The 22,458-nt window shown below is 39.7% G+C and overlaps 1 protein-coding gene across 2 annotated transcripts in view; it reads right to left on the minus strand.

Moving 5' to 3' along the window:
• LOC124794795 (zinc transporter 5-like) overlaps positions 1-22,458 on the minus strand; it is a 265,913-nt gene that overhangs the window by 216,648 nt on the left and 26,807 nt on the right. The window contains exon 2 of one of the 2 annotated variants that reach the window (XM_047258449.1): positions 9,712-9,964. In XM_047258449.1, the coding sequence (XP_047114405.1) occupies positions 9,712-9,902 (191 nt within the window). In that variant the 5' untranslated portion in view covers positions 9,903-9,964. Of the gene's footprint in view, positions 1-9,711; positions 9,965-22,458 lie in introns of those variants that run through there. The other variant, XM_047258450.1, reaches the window with a different exon arrangement.

Below are 22,458 nucleotides of genomic sequence, written 5' to 3' on the forward strand. Positions count from 1 at the left end.
TAATTGGTTGAGTTGTTGATTTGTTGCTGCCAGTAGTTTTAGATTATCCATGTATAGCAAATGTGTGACTTTGTATTGGTATGTTCCAGTAATATTATAGCCATAATTTGTATTATTTAGCATGTTGGATAGTGGGTTCAGAGCAAGGCAGAACGAGAAAGGACTTAATGAGTCTCCTTGGTATATTCAATGTTCGATCTGTATTGGCTGTGATGTTATATTATTTGAATGTGTTTGGATATTAAGTGTGGTTTTCCAATTTTTCATTACTATGTTTAGGAACTGTATCAATTTAGGATCTACTTTGTATATTTCCAATATCTGTAGTAACCATGAGTGGGGTACACAATCAAAAGCTTTTTGGTAATCAATGTATGCATAGTGTAGTGACCTTTGTTTAGTTTTAGCTTGATATGTCACCTCTGCATCTATTATCAGTTGCTCTTTACATCCTCGTGCTCCTTTGCAACAATCTTTTTGTTCTTCATTTATAATTTTGTTCTGTGTTGTATGTGTCATTAATTTCTGTGTAATGATTGAAGTTAATATTTTGTATATTGTTGGTAGGCATGTTATGGAGTGATATTTTGCTGGGTTTGCTGTGTCTGCTTGATCTTTAGGTTTCAGATAAGTTATTCCTTGTGTAAGTGTATCAGGGAATGTGTATGGGTCTGCAATGTAACTGTTAAATAATTTAGTTAGATGTGAATGTATTGAGGTGAACTTCTTTAGCCATAAATTTGCTATTTTATCTTTTCCAGGGCTTTCCAATTGTGCGTGGAATTAATTGCTTGGGTGACTTCATGTTGCAAAATTATCACTTCAGGCATTTGTGGTATCATCTTGTATGTATCTGTTTCTGCTTGTATCCACCGTGCATGTCTGTTATGTTGTATCGGGTTTGACCATATGTTGCTCCAGAAGTGTTCCATGTCTGTTATGTTTGGTGGATTGTCTATTTTAATGTGTGTGTTATCTATTGTCTGATAACATTTGTTTTGGTTTGTGTTGAATATTTGGTTTTGTTCCCTTCTATTTTCACTTTTTTTGTATCTTCTAAGTCATATGGCCAACACTTGTAATTTCTGCTTCTTTTCATCTAATTGCTCTATCGCTTCTTGTTGTGAGATTTTACCTAACCTTTTTCGTTTTTTGTCTGATATTTCATTTCTTATAAATTGTGTTAGCTGTCTGATGTCTTTTCTCAGTTTTTCTATTCTGATCTGTAGCCTGTGTTGCCATGCTGGTTTTGTGGGTTTCTTCTGTGTGTTGGTTGGTTCTGATTTCTGCCTAGTGTGTATATTTAGTGTAGTGAGTGCTCCTATATAAACCAGTAGTTGTAGCTCTTCCATAGTTTTGATTTCATTTATTTTGTTGTGTATGATTGGGTTGATAGTTGTTATTGTTGTTTCGACTTGTGAGTTATTTGGGGGTCTATGCAAGAATGGTCTAATGTCTGTATTTGTGTCTTTGTATTCTATATATGTCAGCTGAAATTTTTCTTCTACATCTAACATGTGTGTCACTTCGTGTTCTTTTTGTGCTTGTTCTGGTGGCTGTCTTAAGATTTCGTTTTCCTCTGATTGTTTAATTGATGCATGTTTTTCTTAGTTTGTTTGCTCTGGGATGTTTGAGTCCATTACTGTATTTTCTTCTTCTTCTGATTGCACATTATTTTGTTCCGGTATTTGTTGTACTTGTTGTTTGATGTTTTCTAATTCTGACTGGGGTATCTTGTTATTTTTGATTATTACACAGATCTGATCAGCTAGTCGTCGTTCTGTTAAAAATTTTAATTCTGGGTATCTGGTAATAAATGTTGTGTATACTTGTGATCTGTATCCAGTTGTGTTGGTTCCTAAGTTTGTTGCTTGGTAATAACAGAACATGAGGTGTCAGTTAACTTCATCTGACCGTCTCATCCTCTGTCTTTGTTTTCCTTCTAGAGTGGTTGCAGGAAGCATATCCTGCAAAACATCTCTATTTGGATTTAAATCATTTTCCGTGTGGCTAGCAGTGTCGTTACCATTGTGGACGGGCATAGGTTTAAGCGTCGTCCCCGACCATCACAGCATTTGTCCGAGGCTTCATTAGTTCTTTCCTGACCCAACTCACACTAAAAGGGGGGTTAGCCCTATTAGTGGTTTGTTCTTTTCGTCGCCTTTTACGACTGGCAGAACATACCGGAGGTCTATTCTTTTCTTCTTCTTCTTCTTCTTCTTCTTCTTCTTCTTCTTCTTCTTATTATTATTATTATTATTATTATCATCATCATCGATATCTTATGTCAGAGAAGTCGACAATAGCAAACTGACAGAGGGCAGCTAAAACCACCACCACCACCACCACCACCACCACCACCACCACCACCACCAACCAAGAACGCCTGCGGAAGGCAAGCCACACCTCAGTGTCCAATAAGAGGCTCTTGGCACACTAACTGCTACTTATTGGCAGTAATCATCAGCTGAAGATGTTGAACACATGTTCAGTGAAATATTGTTGAATTTATGCAATGTAATCAAGCAGCAAACCAAAACCCATATGTGATCGTAGGGCATTGTGTATTAGGCTCTTTAAAGGTCCTTACTAAAATATGTGGAGGTGAGTGTGGTTAAAAAAGGGGTTAAAATTTTCTTTGTAAAGCTCAATCAGTCAAGTGTATGCACACACAATCTGCATGATAAAAGATAGACTATGTTAGATATTTAAAAAAAACTGATATATCAATAACCTACAACAGAAACGTGTGCCTGTGACATCACTTATGAAAAAATGAAAGAGTGACCCACTGTGCTACACATGAGATTTCTAACCTAACATAGACTAACAACACTGGCAGAAAGTGCAAAATTTCTAAGCAGGCAAGGTTGTATCACAAACAGAAGGCTGTAAAAGCATGCATGACTAGAGAAGGATACATGCTGTCTGTAAAAAAAATAATGGGACTACTGGAGAAAAGAGAAGCATCCGTATGAATAGAAAGAGCTCAGATAAAAGCAAATACTAAGCAAAGAAAAGACTACTGAAAAGTGGACAGAATACATAGAAGGGATGTACCAGGAAATGAACTTACCGTATTTATTCTAATCTAAGCCGCACTTTTTTCTGGTTTTTGTAATCCAAAAAACTGCCTGAGGCTTAGAATCAAGTTAATAGTAAGCGGAAGTTCTGAAAAATGTTGGTAGGTGCTGCTACAACTAACTTCTGCCATCAAATATATGTAGCACTACACAGGCGTGCTTTGCATGCATTAAGATAAATACTGGTGCCAAAACCTCTGCGTCAGTAAATAAATTAAAAGAAAAGGTAGAAGAATGTAAACATTATGCCATGTATGCTATGGTGTTTGCTAAATCCTGTCTGCCTAATAAACTACGAAAATAGAGTGAGACAACAGCAAACGCGGCAGCCGTACATATCATGTCATGTTTATATTCGTATTATTCTTATGCTGAATAGTGATACAGTCAGAAATGAAGCACAGCAACGGACTAGATTTTTAAAGCTAAGATGAATCTAATTTCAGTGCAGAATGTAATGTACTAAAGCGGCGTCTGCAAAGATTTTCAAACACAGAAAATTTTTTGCTCAACTTTCGTTCAGAACATCTTCTATTGTACGCAGTCTATTATTTGGTTCTTGTTGACCATTATCAAAGAAAGCTGCAGTGTAAGTAACAACAAATAGCAGTCTTTCGCCACTGTTTCGCTTATGAGACAAATCCTCTCTTTTTTTTTATTGTAAGCCGTGGTAGTGCGCACAAAAGCAATCCATGCCGTGAGCGCGACAGGCTGTAAACACTCATTATCAGAGTGCGACAAACAATGCATAACACAGTACAATAATGCATTTTCAGCTTAGAGTGACGTAAACACCTATAACAAAGAGAACAGCACTTATCAGATCAAAGCAAAATAAGCAATCGATTCAAACCAGACCAAGCACGTGAAAAAGGAAGGGTACCCGTATAAATTCGGACGGAGCGCCTGACACATAGCAATGGCTCCTTGGTAAAGCTTAACTGTTAAGCTTACGACTCGAACCAAACTACTGTAGCTGTATCTTCATCCATTCGACCTCAATTGTGTATCATGTTACAATGGACCAACTTTATTTCGATTTGGAGTTGCGGTCTAAAACTTTTCTGTCCCCTTGAATTTCGAGTCTCAAATTTCAGGTGCGGCTTAGATCCGGGAAAATTTTTTTTCCTTGATTTCGAGTCTCATTTTTCAGGTGCGGCTTAGATTCGAGTATATACGGTAATATATTACACAAAGGGAAAAGGAGCACATGACAATGAGATGAAAAGTGTGGTGCTGTGAGAACAATTGAACGTAGCCCCTCCAGTGGATGACTTACACTCTGTTACTGAGATCTTGAGAGAGCTAGCCAGGGAAAAACTATTCCATTTAATGTGCAAGATATGTGTGACTGGCAAAATTCCCACAGACTTCATGAAGAATGTAATAATTCTAGTTACAAGGAATGCAAGTGCTGACATTAGTGAATATTACTGAACGATCAGTTTTATGTCATGGTTGCAAAATACTGACACAATTTTTACTGTTAATCAAACAGCTATTATTCAAAGCAAAGGCACACACTGTAGATCATAGTGTAAGTGCATAGTTTAAGTCTTAAATTAATTGCATATTTCTGTATTTAAGAGGTGTATTATTGCGTTTTAGTAACAGTAACATGTACATTTGTGCCACATGAACAACTGGTCAAACCAGCACTCCACAGATGTTATTCTATGCACTAAGCTATGGCTCACTAGCCACAGATGTGGGGATCGACACCAGAGGCCCCACCATCAGCCATCAGCACAAGTCTACAGCATCGGCTGTGCAAATCAACTCAAAACTAGCACTACTGACACCAGTGTCTGTATCTAGGCAGATGAAAGACTCCCGATCTCAGTTTGCACCTTGCTGTCAACTATTAATTACTGTCAAGATCTGAATGTTGTTATGCTACCGACTTTGTGAGATCTTCAGGCAGTTTCATGTTATTGTATACTCTGCCATTATGTGCTGTACCAAATTCAAAAACCATTGTTCACTTGTGTTGTGTGCCCCAGCAGTATAGTACAGCTTTTAGTAATGGTAACATATACACAGTCTGTAGTGCAGTAGTCATTTATTTGTTTGTTTGTTTGTTTTGGATGGTCGGTAACTGGGATGACTACAGCTCAGTCAGTTGCCAGCCGCTGTTGGTGAATCACCAGGAGAGTAACAAGTCACACATTCAGCTCTCTCTGTTTGTTTTCATAGTTTAATTATCAAGTTGGTAGTAGCAGGATGGATAGGGTGTGTGCTTGCTGTATGCAGACACATGTAGAGCTTGCCGCAGTCCACGAACAGCTGAAGACACTTATGGGCACGGTCAGCTGTCTGCAAGCTGCTGCCTTTGAGTGTAGCAGCAGTGTAGAAACTGGCGCATTGCATGGGTCTCCTCAGGGGTTGCTTGTTTCGCAGAAGATCCACACTCAATGCAGGGTGAGTGACAGGTTATTATGTAGTAGATTGCATCAAGGTGGAGGGTCAATGTGGAGGCTGTCTGTCTGGCCACATCCATTCACTCTCTGAAAGGAGAAATGGCCACTTCTTCACTAGGATCCGAGCAGGCACATGGGGGTGACAGGTTAACTAGCTATCGGAAGCACCAATGTTAGATGCTTCATGAAGCCCTTTAGGGTAATAGTGCCATGGCAGAAAGTATTCCAACGTACACTTGGTGTGTCTGTTGTGGGGCCTCAACCAAGATGTGGAGGAGGCCCTGCCTGCGGCTGTCAAGGTTGCAAGTTGCAATAGTCTGCAAGGTGTTGCTCATGTCGGCACCAATTACACCTGTTACATGGATTCTGAGAACATCCTCAATTCCTATGTGCTGCTGGCAGAAATGGTGAAGAATGCTGGCTTCTCTAATGGGGTACAAGCAGAACACAATTTGCAGCATAATACCAATAGTCGATAGGGATCCTTTTATTTGGAGTCGTGTGGAGGGTCTCCACCAGAGGCTCCGTTGATTCTGTGACACTCATGGCTGCAGGTTTCTCAACCTGCATTATGGATTGGAAAGTAGTAGGTTCCCCACGATGGGTCAGGGTGCACTACGCACAGGAAGCAGCTACTTGGGTAGTGGAGTACTTGTGTGGGTAGTGGAGTACTTGTGTCGCAAGTATGGGGTTGTTTTAGATTAGGCAGTAGTTTGAGGTCCTCTGATGAATGCTTGCCAGTTGATATGCACAGAACAAAATTAAATCCATACAAAGTAGAGACACTTTGACTGTCAAAGTTGTAAAAATAAACTGTCAAAATTTTTGTAATAACTTTCCTGAACTTACTGCCCTCCAGGTAAGTTAACACACTCAAATTATTCTCAGGGCCAAGAGCTGGCTGAAACTTGAAGTAGAAAGCTCTGAAATATTTAGTGAGGCAAGCAACATATATCAAAATGACAGATGAGATGCCACAAGGAGGAGGAGTCTTCATTGTTGTTGACCAAAATATAGTGTCTATTGGGGTCAAAATTTTGCCTGACAGTGAAGTTATCTGGACATGAGTAACAAGCATAGGTGAAATCAAGTTAATAATAATATATTTTTACACCAGCCACCTGATTCTGCCACAATAGTTGTAGAATCATTCAAGGAAAGTAAGGTTCAGTAGTGTGGAAATACCCAGATCATGCAGTGTTAGTTGAAGGTGATTTTAATCTACTGAGCATAGACTGGGACGTCTATATAGATTCACTGCAGGTGGTACAGGCAGTCATTCTTGTGAAGTACTTCTAAATACATTTTCTGAAAACTGCCTTCAACCATTAGACAACCCACACACAAAGGCAATATTTTAGACCTTGTAGCTACAAACAGTCCTGACCTTATCAACAGTGTTGGTATAGAGAATTGGATTAGTGATCATCATGTCATCACAGTGATGATGGTTACTAAAGCTAATGAATCCATCCAGAAGGCTACAAGAGTATTTATGCTAGAAAAGGCAGGTAATTAGTAGTTAGTATCCAATTTAGACAATGAATGGAATCACTTAGCACCAATATGACAGACATAGAGTCTGGCTGTAAATCACGCTCTGGAGACGTATGTGCCAAATAAATGGATTACGGATGAAAAGGACCCTTCATGGTTTAATAATACAGTTTGCAGAATTCTGAGGAAAAAGAGATTGTTGCGCTCTCGGTTCAAAACACAATCCGCAAATGCTGACAGGCTAAAGGTAGTAGCAATTCGTGCGACCGTAAGAAGATCAATGCCTGAAGCATGCGACATCTTTTACTGTCATACCTTAGCAAAAAGCTTGCCGAGAATCTGACAAAATTCTTGTCATATGTAAAATCACTAAGGGAGTCAAACACTTCTATCCAGCCACCTGTCAATCAGTCTGGGGTGGCAACAGCAGACAGCAAAAGGAAAGCTGAAGTTTTAAATTTCAAGTTTAAGAAATCTTTCACACAGGTGGATTGTACAAACACACTGTTGTGTGACTTTAATATAGACTCTCACATGGAGCAGTGGCCAAGAAAAACACCTGAAAGAGGCAAAAACAGATAAGTCACCAGGTCCAGACAAATTCCCAATTTGATTCTACAGAGAGTGCTCTGTGCTATTAGCCCCCTGTTTAGCCAGCCTTTATCGCAAATCTCTCACTCAGAGAAAACTGCCAAGCAACTGGAAAAAAGCACAGGTGACTCCTACGTATAAGAAAGGTAAAAGAATGAACCCACTTAATTACAGACCAATATCCTTAACTTTGGTTTTCTGCAGAATTACCGTACACATTCCATGTTCGAAAATAATAAATTTCCTTGAGACAGAAAAGCTTCTGCCCACAAATCAGCAGAGATTTAGAAAGCATCACTCTTGCGACACTCAGATTGCCCTTTTCTCATACAATATCCTAATAACCATGGAAGGAGAGTGACAGGCAGATTCTACATTCCCAGATTTCTAGAAATGTTTGACACACTACTCCATAGCACACTGCTGATAAGGGTCCAAGCATATGGATTAGGTACCCAGATACAAAACTGGCCTGAAGACTTTTTAAGCAATGGAACCCAATACATTGTCCTTGACGGCGAATGTTCCTAACAGACAAGGTGGCCAACATCAGGTGTGCTCTTGAATAGTGTTCTAGGACTACTCTTGTTCTCTATATACATAAATGATCTGACTGATCTAGCAGACAGGGCGACCTGTAATTTACAACTGTTTGCTGACGATTCTGTGGTGTACAGGCAGGTGTTGTCCTTGAGCGACTGTAAGGAGATACAAGATGCTGGTGTGATGAATGTCAGCTTGCTCTAACTACAGAAAAATGTACATCAGTGGGGATACGTAGGACAAACAATCCTGTATTGTTCGAATACAGCAATAGTAGGGTGCATTTTGTCACAGGGTTATTTGGTAACCACGATAGCGTTACGGAGATGTGGCAGACTCTGCAAGAGAGGCGCTCTGCATCGCCGTGCAGCTTGCTCGCTAGGTTTCGAGAGGGTGCGTTTCTGTTCTGGATGAGGTATCGCATATATTGCTTCCCCCTACTTATACCTCCCGAGGAGATCACGAATGTAAAATTAGAGAGATTCAAGCGCGCACGGAGGCTTTCAGACAGTCGTTCTTCCCACGAACCATACGCGACTGGAACAGAAAAGGGAGGTAATGACAGTGGCACATAAAGTGCCCTCCACCACACACCGTTGGGTGGCTTGCAGAGTATAAATGTAGGTGTAGATGTAGATGCTTCAGAGTCACAATGATTAAGTATCTAGTATGCCTAGAAATATAAAATGGAATCAGCATGTCATGTTGGTAGGTGGGAAGGCAAATGCTTGACTATATTTTGTTGGGAGAATCTTGAAAAAGTGTAGTTCATCCATAAATGAGAAGGTGTACAGAACTCTAGTGTGATCCATTCTTGAGTACTGTTCACATGTTTGGGATCCCCACCAGGTCGGATTAAAAGAAAACACTGAAGCAATTCAGAGGCACGCTGCTAGATTTATTACGGGTATGTTCAATCAGCATGCAAGCAAGATGCTTCACGATATCAAATGGGAATCCCTGGCAGGAAGGACGACAATGCTCTTTTTGCAAGGCACTATTACTATTGTGGAAATTTAACTGATGCTAACATACGTTTTGCATAAGGACCACAAAGATAAGATGCAAGAAATTAGCTCTTGTATGGACACTTTTAGTGTGTCTTTCTCCCCTTGTTGTATTTGCATGTGGAACAGGAAAGGAAATGGGTATGTGGTACCCTCCACCATGCACCTTATGGAGGCTTGCAGAGTATGTACGTATATGAAGCTGCAGACAGGCACAAGCTGTCTTCCTTTGACCTATTTGTATGTAGGGAAGATTGGAAAGTCTAGCCACACTTTTTTTAACAGTTCTTCATTCAAATGTACCCAGTTACTTCAGCATCATACAATAACAGACTGAGCTCTTAATGTGAAACACGCCTTCAGTCAATCTCAGAATTAATGAAAAATAACTGTAGCTTGTCAAACATACAGGGTTGTAACAATGGAAGAAAATTTAACTGCAGAGTTACAGTACTCCTCCATGGACAAAGTATCTAAACTTCAACTAATTTAGTGTACATGTAGTAAAAGAAGGTTTTTATTTATATTTACAACCAACGCCACAAGAAGTAAATTAAAACTAATACTTACACGCATTTAACAAAACACACCAGCGGAATAACACTGAGTTTCTTCAACAGATCACATCCTAAGAACACGCCAAAGCAGCCGAGTCCTTTGCTAAGAACAAGAAACGATATGAACCAGCTGTCCTTAGATGATGGATAAATAGCTCGTGACTCAGGTGTTTCACTGATGTATCTCCCAGGTATGCCTTTCATAGTACTACTCCAGGAGCGAATCCACTGCCACAATATTACTTGTTCTTTTGTTGAGGAACACCCTGAAATAAATAAGTAAATAAATAAAAACAATGTTCATCTACTTTTACATGACTGTTACAGGATGTAATAACAAAACTATAAAACAGATATGTTAATACTTATAACCTGTAAAATACTTGTGACATTTCTAGTAAACTTTGCAGCAAGCAGTGAATATGTTAAGCTTAAATGCAATGCTCTCAATAAAAATGCACAATATAGAGGCACAGAGCAGCTGGTATGCCACGTTAGTTCCAAAATATTTTCTTTTTGTACTATTCAGTGAACAACATTCCGTGATCCAAGTGATGAACATAAACCTTCTTGAAATCTAACATTATGGCTTGCCAGTAGCAACGCATCTGACCTAACAAACTGGAACTTTTATATATATAGTGAATAGATAAGTTGTGTTTTGGACTGAATAGGAATGATGGGTTTAAGGGATCAAACTGCTAGGTCACTGCTCCCTCCATCCTCGGAGCGTCACACAAATAAAAATTTTCTAAAAGGAATGAAATGGACAGCCGAGATGACCATCATCATGTTCATCTGAGAGAAAAAGTAAAAGATGAGCATTAAACCAGCTATAAAGGTAAGGTAAGGTAAGGTAAGGTATCATAATGGATGAAGTATTTCAGCCAAAAACGTCGTAAGGTCCTCTGGGGATAACGAAAAGTGGCACACCTTCTGTGCCTGATTATAAGGTCTTTGATCACTATAAAAGACCAGTGAGACAGGCAGCTCAATGAAACTGTAAGAGCAAATAATGTTAACACACTTAGACTAAAACAATAAGGGATGTAAAAGAATAAGAAAATTAGAACATGGGTTCAAAGACCAAGCTACTAGCCAAGAACAGCCAGGGGTCTCCCATGGCAGACTGCTCCTGCAAGGCAACCGACCACCCCCTGCCCAAGGGCTGGCAAGACAATACTGTCTGACCTTCAAATAACATTATAAACGCTGCATCATCAGATAAATTCTAAGATTAGATGCACTGGTTGGTTTTAATTGGCTAAAATTGAGGATAGTGAGTCAGGTAGCATCAATGTCTATCTTTAATGAAGTTAAAGTGTGTAATCACAGCTGTAGTAAGGTGGTGCAGCTTATTTAAGAAAGGGGGAGCCTAATGAGATCGATCTGGAGTCAGTGAAGAATTTTAGATTCTTGTCAAGACATTCTACATGAAGACATGAATCTTTTATGAAACATAGCTATTTAGGTGTAGCTACAGAATACCACTATCCATTCCATGACACTACAAGTTGTCGGTATAGTGCCCTCCATATCCTGAGGTCCATTACCTTTAACTTTAGGTCATTCTTTTTGATAATGGCCTTTGAAAATGATCCATAAATTCATTTTCTGGGATTTCAACATGCCACAGGGTCCACAGAAAAATACTGCCCTTCCAGGGTTTTGGAACTCAGAGAGAAGGTGATGAATAGACAATACCAGTGGATTTTGGCGGCAGGAAAGAGTTGCTATGGCTTGTAAAACGCTCAGAATCACTGCAGATTAGAACAGACTTGTGTGAGGAGTAGCTGTAGAGGCATCTAAAAGCTCACACAATGGTTACCGGTTCTGCAATAAAGATGCTATATTCCTGCAGTATGGAGTGTTGCCCACTGTGTCAGAGGCGCAACCCATTTGGTCATTGTCACATGAACCATTGGTATAAATGATTTCCAAACTCTGGAATTTGTTCACCACTGCCTAAAACAGTTACTGCAGAAGAGATAGCTCTGTTACGTTTTTTGGCCTGAAGGATATACCCAGACGAAGTTCTGTACCTAGATCCATATGATTACTCTGCAATTCAAATTAAACATCTGACGTAGGGTTCATCAAGCCATCCTCATTTGTCTACCGCTCCACACTCAAACAGCGTGTGGGAAAAGTGAACACTTAAATGTTTTAATGAAAGCGGCGATTTCTGTTATTTTATCATGATGATCATATCTTCCTATGTAGGTGGGCACCAACAAAATATTTTCACAATCGGAGGAGGAAGTCTGTGACTGAAATTTCAAGAGGAAATCGTGCTGCAACAAAAAACACATTTTTATGATTCCCACCTCAATTCGCTTATCATATTTGTGGCACTCTCTCTCCTATTTTGCAATAATATAAAATGACCTGCCCTTCTTTGAACTTTGTCGATGTCCTCTGTCAATCCTAGCTGGTGCATGTTATACAACGTGCAGCAATACTCCACAAGAGGACCGACATGTAGTGCAGACAGTTGCTGTAGTAGACCTGTTGCATATTCTAAGTGTTCTGCCAATAAATCACAGTCTTTGGGTTGCTTCACCACAACATTGTCTATAAGTTTCAGTTTAAGATATTCGTAACTGTAATCCATTAGTTGGGTTGGGTTGTTTAGGGGAAGAGACCAGACAGCGAGGTCATCGGTCTCATCAGATTAGGGAAGGACAGCAAAGGAAGTTGGCTGTGCCCTTTCAAAGGAACCAACCAGGCATTTGCCTGGAGCAATTTAGGGAAATCACGGAAAACCTAAATCAGGATGGTCGGACATGGGATTGAACCTTCGCCCTCCCAAATGTGAGTCCAGTGTGCTAGCCACTGCGCCACCTCGCTCTAATCCCTTAGTATTTAGTTGCATTCACAGCCTTTAGATTTGTGTGGTTTACTGTTAAACGAGGTTTAGCAGATTCCTTTTAGTACTCAGGTGGGTAACTTCACACTTTTCGTCACTAAATTACTCAGGTTCAACTGCCATTTTTTGCGCCATACAGCTATCTTTCCTAAATCATTTTGCAATCATCTGATGATTTTACAAGATGGTAAATGACAGTATCATCTGCAAACAATCTAAGAGGGCTGTTCAGACTCTCCTAAATCATTTATACAGATTAGGAACAGCAGAAGGCCTATAACACTTCCTTGAGGGACACCAGATAGCACTTCTGTTTTACTCAATGTCTTCCCATCGATTACTATGAACTGTGACCTTTCTGACAGGAAATCTTGAATCCATCCATGCAACTGAGATGGTACTCTGTAGGCATCCAATGTCATTAGAACTTGCTTGTGAGGAACTGTGTCAAAGGCCTTGTGGAAATCTAGAAATATGGAACCAATTTGCTGTCGATAGCACTCGTTACTTCACGAGAATAAAGAGCCAGTTGTGTTTTCCAAGAATGATATTTTCTGCATAAGTGTTGTCAATAAATTGTTTTCTTTTAGGTAATTCATAATGTTTGAACACACTACATGTTCCAAACTCCTACTCCAAATCGACGTTAGTGATAAGGATCTGTAATTCAGCAGATTACTCTATTTCCTTTCTTGAGTATTGGTGTGATCTGTGCAACTTTCCACTCTTCAGGTGTGGATCTTATGATTAGCGAGTGGTTGTATATGATTGCTAAGTATGGAGCTATTATATCCACATCCACTGAAAGGAACATAACTGGTATAAATCCAGACCACAGGTCTTGCTTTTATTAAGTGATTAAAGCTGCTTCACTACAGTGAGAATATCTACATCTGAGTTACTCATGTCAGCTGTTGTTCTTGATTCGAATTCTGGTATATTTAATTTGTCTTCTTTGGTGAAGGAATTTGAGAAAACCATGTTTAGTGTCTCTGTTGTAGTGGCACTGTCATGAGTAACAGTACCATTGCTATTGTGAAATTAAGGTAGTGCTTGTGTCTTGCCACTGGTGTATTTTACACACGACCAAAATCTCTTTGGGTTTCCCATCACATTTCAAGACAGAGTATCACTGTAAAAACTATTGAAAGCATCTCACACTGAAGATCACACTAAATTTCAAGCTTCTACAAAACTTAGGCAATTTTGGGGATTTTGCATTCTTTAAAATTTGACATGCTTTTTTTTTGTTGCTTCAGTGACAGTGTTATAATCTGTTTTGTGTGCCAAGAGGGTTATGTAATGTCTTCTATTAATTTATTTGGTATATATCTTTCATAAACTGTTGATCTATTTCTTTGAATTCACACCACATGTGGTCTTCACTTACATAGTCAAATTGGAAGGAGTGGAGACTGTGTCTTAGGGAGGCATTGAGAGAATTTTTATTTGCTTTTTTAACAGACATATTTCGCATTTATTTTTGGTGGATTTGTATTTTATGTTATTCAATCACCCAATACCTGTCATGATACGCCATAGCAAGCAAGCCTCCAAGAAGGTGTATGCAAGAATGATTGTGAGAAAAGCTTCAGGAAGATCATGCTTATTTGAAAAAGGGTAGAATATAAACTTGCTGCTATCAGGACACCAGACCAAGGTCGTTCCTGTAAAGGTTCTGTCCTTTTATCCAAGAAGAAAATATTGCGGTTCACAATTATGTATGTGGATAGTGCAGTGAAGTAATGCTGAAGTTGTCAAATCAGGAAGTGGACTATCTGTGAGTTTTAAATTTTGGCAGGCTGTAGCTGTTGTTCTGTGATAGTTATGTTTTAAGAATTGTAATAAATGCATATCTCATCAATACACAGGGAAGGTTAATTTCTATTATAGGAAACTAATATCCTAAAGATAGATGTCTATAACCAATGGTGTAGAATTTGTTGTCATTTGTGGAGAATGTAACATTCATATTCTTCTGAGCCTCAAAGCATGTTAGTCGGTGGTGGGATTCCCCCCCCCCCCCTCCCTCCTTTGTATTTTGCATTCTTTTTGTAAGATATGTAAGGCAGTGATCAGGGAGAATGATCTTCAACACAGTTAACACAAAAGTGTTGTTTTCCACATGGTGAATTCTCGTGTAATGCTCAACCACAGTCTACCAAATTAGGGCATTCATACAGCATGACAACATATACAAAGGGAACACATTTAAAACATGCAAGCATGTCACACTGATCAACCATTATTTTCACTTTACCTACGAGTGAGCCACCTTCAAAATCAACACTGGATGCTCCATAGGCTGTTCTTTTATCTCTTGGGCCTTGCTGGCTACGATAGACAAAGTGGACTCCACAGCCTAGAGCCTGCAGATCCTCATCTTTCTATGGTGTAAGGTCAAAAAAAAAAAAATTATTCCTTTCACCAAGCTGATACTCTCATATGTGTGATTGTAACTGGCGTATCACCAAGCTTGTTACATGAGAGCAGGACCTGTGATTAGCTGAGAGACAACTTTTCATTAATACTAATCTGTTTCTCAATTTATTTATTGAGGCAACTGTACCATACCTTTGTTCAGTTTCATGTACAAAAAGGATTAACCATTTGTTCTGGAACAGACCAAGTATTGTGGAGCACATTTTTCACCTTGAATTGTAAATCAGTTTTCCTCGTATTGAGTAGTTAAGGGAGAACATGTTTTGGGACTGCATCTCTCACATTGTAGCTATCAGGTCTTAACTGTATCACAGGAACTTTAGTCAGGAAAGCTAATATACAGGGTAATTATAATTAAAGCTAAACTTTCAAAACACTGTAGAAATAACACCATTGGTCAGAATGAAGTAAAACTGCAACGAAATATTATCGGAGACGGGCAAAACCAATGTCAGAAGAAAATAAATGGTGTGAAAAATTGATCAATAGATGGTGCTGTGTCAGAATATGTAAATGAAAACACCTGTCATGCGCATGAGCCTTTGAAGTTGGTATAAATACGCCAGGTACACGGCGTTCCCTCCTTTCGTGTCTGCGACGTTCGCCATGACTGTCTCAATGCAGGATCGCGCTCTGCTTGTAAAGCTGTATTACAAGAATGACGACTGAGCACACATCGCTCTGAAGAAGTTCTGGACACTGAAGGGTTTGAAAAAAGGTGTTGATCCAATAACTGCCGTGGGTCTGGAGAAAATGATTCGGAAATTTGAAAAGACAGGTTCTTTTGGTGTGCAACCTGGTAGAGGGAGAAAACGAATTGATTCGATGTTAGTGGAAACAGTGGCCACAGCAATGCAGGAGGAGACAAGCGGTGGTGTGCAAACGTGTAGTGCATGGAAAATTGCCTGAACATTGCACATACCAGTGAGCACGGTGCGTAAAATCCTACGAAACATCCTTCTTTGCTACCCATTCAAAATTACCCATGTGCACTAGTTGCTTCCAGTTGACCTGCCAGCAAGAGAGACCTTCGCTTTAGAATTTCTTGCTCGCATGGAAGTGGACAGTGATTGGCCGTGGAAGATTTTGTGGACAGACGAAGCCCACTTCCACCTGACAGGGTATGTCACTACACAGACTTGTCGAATATGGGCAACGGAAAATCCACATGCAAATCAACCAGTATCACTTCATCCTGAAAAGGTCACTGTGTGGTGTGGGTTTACAGCATCATATATCATAGGGCCATATTTTTTTCGAGGAGGCAAGTGCTTCCAGTCCTGTTAGCTGTACCGTCACTGGTAAGCCCTATGAGTGGCTTTTGCACAACCACATCATTCCAGCTCTCCAACAGTGTGGATATGTGGATGGGATCATTTTTATGCAAGATGGCACACCTTCACACATTGCAAATCCAGTTAAGCAGCTGCTGAAGTGCCACTTCTGAAATGCTAGAATCATCAGCCGCGTTTCCCTAAAGCCTGGCCACCCCGTTCACCTGATCTTAAGCCGTGTGACTTCTAGGTCTGGGGCTATCTGAAAGATGATATGTTCAGTGTTCTGACACGAAACTTAGCTGTATTGAAGGCACACACTGCACAACGCATTTTAACAGGACCCTGGAAACACTTTGATCAGTTGTGGAACATGCTGTTTCTCGATTTCAACTTGAAAACGGTGACCAGCACATTGAATATGTTTTGCGCCAGTCACATGGAAATTAATAATCCGATTTGATTTTGATTGAAGCTCTTTATGTGGTTTTTGGCCTCAGGACAATTAAAAACCGATTTTTCCCATCTGATGTGATATGACCTTGCCATGTTGGATGGGCTTACATAACTAACAGTATCACACCTGTACACCCATGCACTCTGAGTAATAGAGTTTGTTTAACATCAAACATACACCTTAGGCACTGTTGAATGATTCATTTGTCATTTGTAGTCAATTACTATTAAATTATGATGCTTACAGCCCCATCTATTGCTACATTTTGTAACTATTTATTTTTCTTCTGCCATACGTTTTCCCCCTTCTCCGATGATATTCCGTTGCAATTTGATGTATAATATTCCATTGCAATTTGATGTCATTCTGACCAGTGGTGTTATTTCTACAGCAGTTTGAAAGTTTAACTTTAATTATAATCATCCTGTATTACAAGAAAGAACTGCTGTTCAGTACTTAACCTTCAAGAAGTGAAATACATAATACTGCCAACAGACAAAGTCAAAAGGAAACACTACACATCTTTTGTAACTAAAACTCGCTTCATCAGAGAGTCAGAGAAGAGAGAGGGATATATTGCGGAAGGCTAAAAAGAAACGGCAAGTCACTCAGACCCAGAATGATAGTGATCCACCTGTAATACGAAAGATGGTGGACAAAGATGACTAGATACTTGGAAACATACGATCACAAGTTTGGGATTGTTTATGTCTTTTCACTGTGTGTGCCTTGGTTCCTTCCCCACTAACCAGCAGCTTTTCTCATCTTGTGTGCCAACTCACCACAATAATGGGTATATGACATAGGTGGATGAAATCCCTGTGTCTCAAATACAATACACACATACCCCTACGCATACATGGGAACATACACAGGAACCAACAGTGGGACAGCGTCAGCCATACAGGTACTTGACAACCCCACTACAGAGGTTGTCTACTGTGAATGGGCAATTTTCATGTAACACACACACACACACACACACACACACACACACACACACACACAGAAGGTGGAATTTCACATTTCTTGGCATACACGCCACACTGGCCAACCTTCCTTGGACAGCCCACACTACTGAGAAACTTTTGAAAAACGGAGGACCAAAGGTGCTAATTGGACACCATAACTGATTTGCTAAAAAAGGAGATATCAGGAGGGTGGAAGAAAGAAGGGCACAATCAGAATCCTTCACATCAAAGAAGCCTTCATGGTTTATGAGGCAGAGGCTGCAATGGCTTGGGATCCATACTTACCATGAATGTGCTCGCAGAACAGTTGGACCACCAGGGAAGTTATGTTCTTACACACATCATAAAAAAAATTTGCATCACCCTGGTTCCCAGACCTCCTGAAGATAGACGTTGACTGTGGATATTGTGCCACAGACACAGTCCCTTTGACTGTTCAGAGATGTCACTAAACCTGCCCAAAGATGTAAGCAACCATGCATGAGCAATGCCTATTAGATGGAGAGGGTCCAACAGCCGATCAGTTCCAGTCACTGCACCAGGAAGGAGGTACATGGCTTGTGTTACCTGAAGTTCAACCGTGCCTAGATGGTCAATACCGTGGTTTGATCGCATCCACATTGTTACTGTGTGCCAAGAAGGGCTCTCACCAAGGGAAGTGTCCAGGCATCTGGAGTGAATCAAAGCGACGTTGTTTGGACATGGAGGAGACACAGAGAGACAGGAACTGTGGATGACATGCCTCGCTCAGGCCACCCAAGGGCTACTACTGCAGTGGATGACTGCTACCTATGGATTATGGTTTGGAGAAACCCTGACAGCAACACCATCATGTTGAATAATGCTTTTAGTGCAGCCACAGGCCGTCGTGTTATGACTCAAACTGTGTACAATACTTGAATGCCATCCTCCGACCAATAGTGTACCCATATTGGCAGCATATTGGTGAGGCATTTGTCTTCATGGGTGACAATTTGCATCCCCATCGTGCACATCTTGTGAATGACTTCCTTCAGGATAACGACATCGCTCGACTAGAGTGGCCAGCATGTTCTCTAGACATTAACCCTATCAAACATGCCTGGGATACATTGAAAAGGGCTGTTTATGGACGACGTGACCCACCAACCACTCTGAAGGATCTACGCCAAATTGCCACTGAGAAGTGGGACAATCTGGACCAACAATGCCTTGATGAACTTATGCATCAATGCAAGAGGGCATGTTACTGGGAATTACAGCTACCGGTGTGTAAAGTAATCTGGACCACCACCTCTGAAGATCTCGATGTATGGTGGTACATCACACAATGTGTGATTTTCATGAGCAATAAAAAGGACAGAAATTATGTTTATGTTGATCTCTCTTCCAATTTCCCGTACAGCTTCCAGAACTCTCAGAACAGAGGTGATGCAAAACTCTTTTTGATGTATGTATTTATATTCCCTGATTTCTTATCTGGAAAATCACAATGTAATTTACTATTTATGGAAAATGGAAAACGTATTTGTCTTTTCCACTTCACAATTGGAGCAACAACTGGTTTGATCTACTAGAGCAGAAAAAAATTGTTCCCATCACCAACAACATTTCTTTCAATTCACTAATAACTTTTTTCTAATAGTGCATTGGCACTCCTTGGGAAGAAGACAATGTTAATTATCTGGCAACAATTTTATTTTGTTGTGAAATGTTCAGCGAAAATATTGACATGAGGCCATAAAGCATCTACTGACAACAGAAAGTACTATGGGCACCAAGAGCGAATAAGAGTAAATTAAAGTGACCAGAAAGTTACAGTACAGTGATTTTCTGTATAAAGAGAGCCGGAATTCAATCAAATGGCAGGCTGCTCTAGTTATGTTTGATATCTGAAATAATTCTCAGGTATACAGGTTGTATGTTACACCACCTGAGGGACATAATCAAAACAGCTTTCTCCATTTTCATATCTTAAATTTATGCTTGTAGCACAACTAAACTCCACAACTGTACAAACCAAGTTTTATATTTTCAGCTTGTCACCAACCTTTCTGTAATATTCCTATGATCAGAAACACCTTCTCCTATTTATTCCACATTTTTAATTTTCCAATTCACAACAGAGTTGAGTTTCTGTAAGATACATCCTTAAATGTTGCCACCAATATCAAGCATGAAATGTGGTAAATATGTGACATTCTATGCTACAAATCTTTGTTTAACAGTTTTAATAAATGTCTGCAATGCTTTCTTCTCAACCTCAACATTAACAAGGTGTAAATTATGATGTATGAAACAGTTACTACTTATTTTAGTCTCTTCATTAGCTGATGTCAGGTTCACCATGCACAATGTTACTGGTGAAAGCACCATAGTAACATGACTTGGAAAAGCTGGATAAATAAACAAAGATTTCTGACTCTCCCCCCTTTCTCTCTCAGATTTCTAATCCCCCTCCCCGATTCCCCCCTCCTCTCTCTACCTAAGGTTGTCACCTCAACTATGACAGTCTCTTGATCCATTGTAAAAATATAGTTTTTCATTACTGTAACAGAGAAAAGCACTTTTTAATATCCTCCCCCCCCCCCCCACCTCATGAACAACGGATCGTGATATGGTGGGGTGCTTTGCTTGCCTCAGTGGTACAAGCCATACCATAGATGCAACCACAATCGAGGGCTATCTCTAGAGATGCCAGATTGACTCGTGGTTCCTAAAGAGGGGCAACAAACTTTTCAGTAGTTGCAGGGGAAATAACTGGGCAATTGACAGATCTGGCCTTGTAACATTAGCCAACATGGCCTTTCTGTGCTGGTACTGCGTACAGCTGAAAGCAATGGGGGAAACTATAGGCATAACTTTTTCCCTGATTGTATGTAGCTCCGTATGGCTTAATGATGATGGCATCCTCCTGGGTAATATATTCTCGGGATAAAGTAATCTCCCAAGCATATCTCCAGGCATGGACTTCTCAGGAGGATGACATCATTAGGGAAAACAAAACTGGAGTTCTAAAATGGGAAAAAGATGAGTTGAAGTTAGATATAGTGGTAATTAGTGAAGTGCGATGGCAGGATGAACAGGAGTATGCAAACTCTGACTATAATTTACTGGATATTACTTGCAGACAAAAACTGAAAAAAAATGGCCAAAGGTGGGAAATTAAGGATATGGGGACCTGGATAAATTGCAGGGATCAGATATTCTGAAGATTTCAGTGGGAGCATTGGCCAATGTTAGACTGAAAAAGGGAAAAGGAATATAACAGAAGACGAATAGACAGCTTTGAGAGAAGAAATCAGTAAGGCAGCAGAGGATCATATAAGTAAAAAGTCAAGGCCTAATAGAAATCCCTGGATACCACAGGAGGTATTAAATTTAACTAACTGAAGGGAAATATATAAAATACAAGAAATGAAGTCAGCAAATGGATATCTAGAGGTCTAAAAATTGAGACCGACAGAAAGTGCAAAAAAGCTAAGCAAGAATGGCTAGACAGCAAATGCCAAAGCTGCAAAGGCACGAATAACTAGAGGAAAAACACATGCTGAGGGAAATTGAAGAGGAATTTGGAGGAAAGACAAGCAGCTGTATGAATATCAAGAGTGTGGTGGCAAGCCAGCAGTAAGCAAAGAAGGGCAGGCTGAAGGGTGAAAGGAATATATCAAGAGTCCATATAAAGAAAACAAACTTGAGATCAATATTATAGAAAGATATGAGGAAGTAAGTGAAAATAACATGGGAGATATGACACTGTGAGAAGTATCTGACAGAGCACTGAAAACCAAAGTGGAAACAAGGCCCCTGAATTAGATGACATTGCCTAAAAACTATTGAGAGTCTAGAGGGAACCAGTCATGACAAGATTATTCCACCTCTTGTGCAACATATACAAAATATGTGAAATACCCTCAGATTTAAAGAAGAATGTAATAAATGTGAGTACTACAAGACCATCAGTTAAATAAGTAATGGTTATATACAGAAGAATGGAAGAAATGGTACATGTTTATCTTGGGGAAGATCAGTTTGGGTTCCAGCAAAATGTAAGAACACACGAGACAATGCTGTCTCTACAACATATCTTGGAAGACAGGTTGAAGAAAGGCAAACCTACGTTTATAGCATTCGTAACTATAGAGAAAGCTTTTGACACTGTGGATTGGATTACACTTTTTGAAATTTTGAAGGTAGCAGGGATAAAATACAGGGACTGATAGATTATTTACAGCTTGTTCAGAAACCAGACTGCAGTCACAAGAGTCTAAGGACATGAAAGGGCAGCCATTCTTGATAAGGGAATTAAGAAAGGATTGTAGCATATTCCCAATGTTATTCAGTCTGCACACTGAGCAAGTTCTGAAGGAAGCCAGAAAGAAATATGGAACATGAATTAATGTTAAGGGAGAAGAAATAAAAACTTTGAGATCGGTCAATGACATTGTAATTCTGTCACGAAACAGCACAGTATATGGAAGAGCAGATGAACAGAACAGTTAATGCCTTGAAAAAAGGTGATATAATAAACATCAACAAAAATAAAAAAAAGGCAATGGAATGTTGTTCAATTAAATCAGGCGATGCTGAGGGAATCAGATTAAGAAATGAGACATTAAAAGTAATATATGAGTTTTGCTATGTGGGCATTAAAATAAATGATGGTGGCTGCAGTGCAGAAGATGTAAAAAAGCAAACTGGCAATATCAGCAATAAAAGCATTTCTGGAAAAAAGGAATTTGTTGACAACTAGGCAATCTATTCCAAA

The sequence above is a fragment of the Schistocerca piceifrons genome, chromosome 4, assembly GCF_021461385.2.
Source record: "Schistocerca piceifrons isolate TAMUIC-IGC-003096 chromosome 4, iqSchPice1.1, whole genome shotgun sequence".
Taxonomy (NCBI): Eukaryota; Metazoa; Arthropoda; class Insecta; order Orthoptera; family Acrididae; genus Schistocerca; species Schistocerca piceifrons.